Below are 5,496 nucleotides of genomic sequence, written 5' to 3'. Positions count from 1 at the left end.
TACTTTGTTATTCATTAATTCCAAATTACCTAGAAAAACCTTTATTCTTTCTTATTCATTTATTTGTCATTTGTCATTCATTAACCCCAAATCTTCTTAGAATTTTAAGATTTTCACTTTTTACCCTACTCTTATTACACTCTCAAACACAACACTCTTTTATAATCACTTAATCCAACAACAAAAATCATCACCACAGTTTCTTCGCTATCAATAATAAAAGAGACATTTGTTTCGGTAACTCACAAAATTAAAAATTATTGTAATATTAGTGTATGTTTGATATGTTGATTGAGAATGGAATTAATCAAATTTTGAAATTTTGTGTGCAAACTAGATAACTTAAAAATGGAAAAGTCCAGAAAACTAATAAACCTAAAAATACAAACTAACAACAATAACCCTCATCTCTAAACAACAAAATGAAAACAAACTAACAAAAGTTCAACAATATCATCACCAATAAACCATAAACCAATTAACTTAACTTAAATAAAATGAAATCATAATCTCAATATAAAGTGAGGAATTAATTTGTTAAATTATAATTCCTTGTGTCTAAAAAATTTGATTTGATTTAAGTGTGGAAAAGTTTGTTACACACATATTTGGTTTAGATCTAAATTAGATAGATTTGATTTAGATCTAAATTAGATATATTTGATTTAGGTCTAAAATAGATTTGATTTAGTTCCAAAGTAGGTATTTTGGACTTTTATAGTTTTGGATTTTTGGCTTAGAGAGCAAGCTAACCTAAATCTATAAATAGAGGGAGTAACCACTTTTTTTTGTAATCAAGTCAATTAAATTGTATTCACATAATTTTACAGTTGCAAGTGAATAAGAGAATTTCCACAGTTTGTGGGCAGAGAGAAACTCTGCAGAAACCCTAATTTTTTCTTTAAATTTCCTTTCTTATTTTCATCGTTATTGTGTGAGTGATAACAATTTGGTTCATTAAGGTTGATAGAAATTCATCATAGGTTCTGGTGGATTTCTAACACAATTAATATAGTACATTAACAACATCAACCACAAGAACAACCCAGAAAACAAGAAGAAAAATGGGTACGTGATAGAGATGAAATAAATGGGTCAGGTTGATGTGCATAAGGTATATCCTTATGCACGGTAGATAAGACTCGTACGAGTAATATTTAAATTGTTCCGAGTAACATTTTAGTTAGAAACGAGTAATAATATCATAATCCATGAATAATATATGCATTATTTGTACACATCTATTAATTATGAGTATGATACAGTAGTGGGCCAAGGTGAGGAAATTGAGCAAGTGCAACCCACAAGGCCCATCAGAACCAAGAGGATTCCTAACAAATACCAAGACCACATACTCTACTGATATTTTGGAATTGTCATGTGACTTTTATTCTGTTTTATTCCTTAAGATTCTAGAAGCTTGTGACTCAGCTTTATTGTTAGGATTTGATGAGCTGTCATATCTAGGGATAGATTTTGTTATAACCAATTGCTCTATATATGCTGTATGTGTAATTGGTAGTAGGGTATGAATGAAATCGATATTTACTCTCTCTATTCTTATCTCTTTCATTGCTTGAGGAGGTTTACTCAGTCCTTAAAATTGAGTACTATCATTTGGTGCTTTCATTGTGTTGATCTCTCCTTCCATGGATCCTATTGTAGAGCTCACACGGCAAGTCGCATCTCTCACCACTTAGCTTGATGCGATTCGCAAACGCATAGACGAATCGCCGACTCCGTCCCGTTCCACCAATGATTCTGCTTCGCGTCTTCGTTTGAAACTTGATGTTCCTCGTTTCGACGGCACTGATACCCATGGGTGGATTTTCAAGATCTCCCAATTCTTCACTTACCACCAGACTCCTGAAGAAGACCGTATCACCATCGCCTCTTTCTATCTTGAAGGTGTTGCGTTGGCTTGGTATCAATGGATGTACCGCAATCGTCAAATCGCTTCACGGTCTCAATTTTTGGAAAAATTAGAAACTCGATTTGCTCCCACAGCCTTTGACGATCCTCACGGTAACTTGTTCAAACTCACTCAGTCTTCTTCAGTCACCTCTTACCTCACAGAGTTTGAAGCACTTGCGAATCATCTGGAAGGTTTATCTAAGGTGGACCTTTTGAGTTGTTTCATTTCCGGTCTGAAGACGGAGGTTCGTCGGGAAGTTTTGGCACAACAACCACGATCGATTTCTCAGGCAGTTGGTCTTGCTAGGCTACATGAAGATAAACTACAAGACATTGCTCGTTCAGCACGTTCCCGACCTTTCTCTTCATGGCAACCGAATTCCGGTCCGCGACCTCCTCCGAAACCCAACTCGGATCCTTCTATAACGGCACCGTCACAAGGTCTTCTCCCAACTCCTCCGGTGAAACCACGTTTTCGCCACCTCTCGGGTCCTGAAATGGATGAACGCCGTGAAAAGGGTTTATGTTTCAATTGTGACCAAAGGTGGTCCAAACAACACAAATGTGGTGCTCGTGTTTTCCTCATGGTGGCTAACGAGGATGATTTTTCCTCTCTTCCTGCGGATTTGGAAACAGTAGCGACGGCTTTGGTAGAAGAAGTTGTTCCGTCGGAGGATGTCACCGTGACTGCAGCTCAGTTAAGCCTTCATGCCCTTTCAGGTGAGCTAGCAGCTGATACATTTCGCCTTTCGGGTCACATTGCCACAGCTTCGGTTCGGATCTTGGTGGATGGGGGTAGTACCCACAATTTTATTAATGATAACATTGCTTCTAGACTGGGCCTCATACTTGCCCCAATCGACCCATTTAGTGTTTTGGTTGGTAGTGGACAAGAGCTATTGTGCTCTCACATTTTCCATGGGGTATCCCTTTCTTTGCAAGGTCAAATATTTTCCTTGGACTTATTTGTGTTGGGCCTGCGTGGTGCCGACGTTGTCCTTGGAGCCCAATGGATAAAAGGGTTAGGTCTAGTCCTTATGAATTATAATCCCCTCACTATGACTTTCTTCTACAACAACACTTGTGTGGAACTTAGGGGAGACTCACCCACCCCTTCAGTAGGCCTACGCCAATTTCAGAGACTCACTCGTATGGACCCTGAGGCCCAATTATTTTCCCTTCACATCATCGGCCCAACTGATCCATTTCATCAACTCACACCGCACCCTTCATCTTCCCTAACCGATGATTCAAACCCAACTCTCTCCAACTTACTCACAAAATTTTCCCACCTTTTCCAGGAACCCACCACCCTTCCACCGCCGTGCTCTACCGATCATCACATCCCTCTCCTATCCCACTCTTCACTTGTCAATGTCCGACCCTATCGTTATCCCCATTCTCAAAAGCTCGAAATTGAATCACAAGTGACTAAGCTCCTCAAATCTGGGTGGATTCAACCTAGCACAAGTCCTTTCTCCTCTCCTGTTCTCCTTCTTAAGAAAAAGGATGGGTCATGGCGCATGTGTGTTGATTATCGTGCTGTGAATGCCATCACAGTCCCTGATAGATTTCCCCTTCCCACCATTGATTAACTGCTCGATGAATTGGGCAAAGCCAAGGTGTTTTCGAAGCTGGACCTTACTTCAGGCTTCCACCAAATTCGTGTGGCACCCCAGGATGTGCATAAAACTGCATTTTGCACACATGATGGTCATTATGAATACCGTGTGATGCCATTTGGCTTGTGCAACGCCCCAGCCACGTTTCAGGCCACTATGAACGACTTGTTTCGTGCTTCCCTTCGCAAATATGTCATTGTCTTCTTTGATGATATTCTGGTCTTTAGTGACACCTTGGAAGCTCATTTAGACCATTTAGAGCAAGTGTTCCTTATCCTAGCATCCCAACAGTTCCATCTCAAGCCTACCAAGTGTTCTTTCTGCAAGCCTCATGTTGCTTACTTGGGTCACATTGTGACTGATGGCACTGTTGCACCTGATCCATCCAAAATACAAGGGGTTGTTGATTGGCCAATCCCTAAATCTGTTAAGAGTTTGCGTGGATTTTTGGGACTCTCTGGTTTTTATCGCAGGTTCGTGCAGGGCTATGCTACTTTAGCTCATCCACTGACTTCTTTGCTAAAGAAGAATTCCTTTTATTGGTCTCCCTTGGCTCACTCGGCATTCGAACGGCTGAAGTCTGCGCTGGCTACAGCTCCAGTCCTTGTCTTGCCTGATTTCTCTTTACCTTTTGCTGTCCAGACGGACGCATCAGGGCATGCTATGGGGGTTGTTTTGCTGCAAAATGATCATCCGATCGCATATTTCAGCAAGCTTTTCTGCCCTCGCCTATCTAAAGCATCCACTTACATCCGTGAGCTCTATGCTATCACAAGTGCGGTGAAACGTTGGCGGCATTATCTCCTCTGGAATTTTTTTGTGATTCAGACAGACCACCGTAGCCTGAAGGAATTGCTCACACAGGTAATACAAACTCCTGAGAAACAATTCTACTTGTCTAAATTGTTGGGATATCATTATGATATACAATACAAGCCAGGAAAAACCAACATAGTTGCTGACGCATTATCCCGTAGTTATGAGCCTCCTGAGGCAAAATTAACCATGCTCTCCACGCCTCAGTTTCTGTTCATTGATGACCTTCGAAAGGAGTTGAAATTAGATGATGATTATATGGCACGCTGTCAACAAATTGCTGATGATCCTACGCTTGCACCTGAGTTTTCACTCTCCAATGGATTGTTGCTGCACAAGGGGCGTATTTGGATTCTCTCTTCATCCCGTTTCAAGGTTTTATTGCTCAAGGAATTCCATGAAACTCCTATAGGAGGCCATGCTGGTGTGATCAAAACACTCAAACGTGTATCTGCTAGTTTCTATTGGCCATCAATGCGCCAGGATATTAAACAGTTCATCAAGGAGTGTGTTACATGTCAACAGACCAAATACATGACGACAAAACCCGGTGGATTACTCCAGCCCTTGCCTATTCCAAGACACGTTTGGGAAAACTTTTCCTTGGATTTCGTTACCGGTTTGCCTAACTCTAATGGTTTCACAGTTCTACTTGTTGTGGTAGATTGTTTTTCCAAGTATGTGCATTTAGGTGCACTTCTCACACACTTCATAGCGTACAAAGTTGCTGAACTTTCTGTCAACATCGTTTGCAAGTTGCACGGGCTGCCTCGGAGTATCGTCTCTGACAGGGACCCGATTTTTGTGAGCAAATTTTGGTCTGATTTATTCTGGTTCAGTGGTACCTTGCTTCGTATGAGCTCCTCGTACCATCCCCAAACTGACGGACAAACAGAGGTTACAAACAGAACTATTGAACAATATTTGAGAGCCTTTGTTCATCAAAAACCATCCTTGTGGCATAAATTCCTACCTTGGGCTGAGTACCACTACAACACCTCTTTTCACTCTTTTGCAGGGATGACTCCTTACCAGGTAGTTTATGGGAAACCTCCACCTTCCATACCATCATATGTGGCTGGTACTTCTGCTTTGCCTGCTAGTGATGAATTGTTGACCTCTAGAGAAGCTGTTATGGAACTGC

The 5,496-nt window shown here is 41.0% G+C and overlaps 1 protein-coding gene across 1 annotated transcript; it reads left to right on the top strand.

The window, feature by feature from the left end:
* The first annotated feature begins 1,090 nt into the window (after positions 1 to 1,090).
* On the top strand, positions 1,091 to 3,509 carry LOC131660580 (uncharacterized). The gene is made up of 3 exons (XM_058929842.1): positions 1,091 to 1,114; positions 1,410 to 1,505; positions 1,701 to 3,509. The coding sequence occupies exons 1-3, from the start codon at positions 1,091 to 1,093 to the stop codon at positions 3,507 to 3,509; spliced, it is 1,929 nt and encodes a 642-aa protein (XP_058785825.1).
* Positions 3,510 to 5,496: the final 1,987 nt, after the last annotated feature.

The sequence above is a fragment of the Vicia villosa genome, linkage group LG1 (genome assembly GCF_029867415.1).
Source record: "Vicia villosa cultivar HV-30 ecotype Madison, WI linkage group LG1, Vvil1.0, whole genome shotgun sequence".
Taxonomy (NCBI): domain Eukaryota; kingdom Viridiplantae; phylum Streptophyta; class Magnoliopsida; order Fabales; family Fabaceae; genus Vicia; species Vicia villosa.
The sequence above is the reverse complement of the archived record's forward strand: the minus strand, read 5'-3'. Positions and strand labels throughout refer to the sequence as shown.

Excerpts from the sequence above, each read along its gene's own strand:
- LOC131660580 (XM_058929842.1), top strand. The coding sequence starts at position 1,091 with ATGGGTCAGGTTGATGTGCATAAG. Across the intron at positions 1,115-1,409 it reads GTCAGGTTGATGTGCATAAG|ATTCTAGAAGCTTGTGACTC; the intron begins GTATATCCTTAT and ends TTATTCCTTAAG. Across the intron at positions 1,506-1,700 it reads CCAATTGCTCTATATATGCT|CTTGATGCGATTCGCAAACG; the intron begins GTATGTGTAATT and ends CTCACCACTTAG.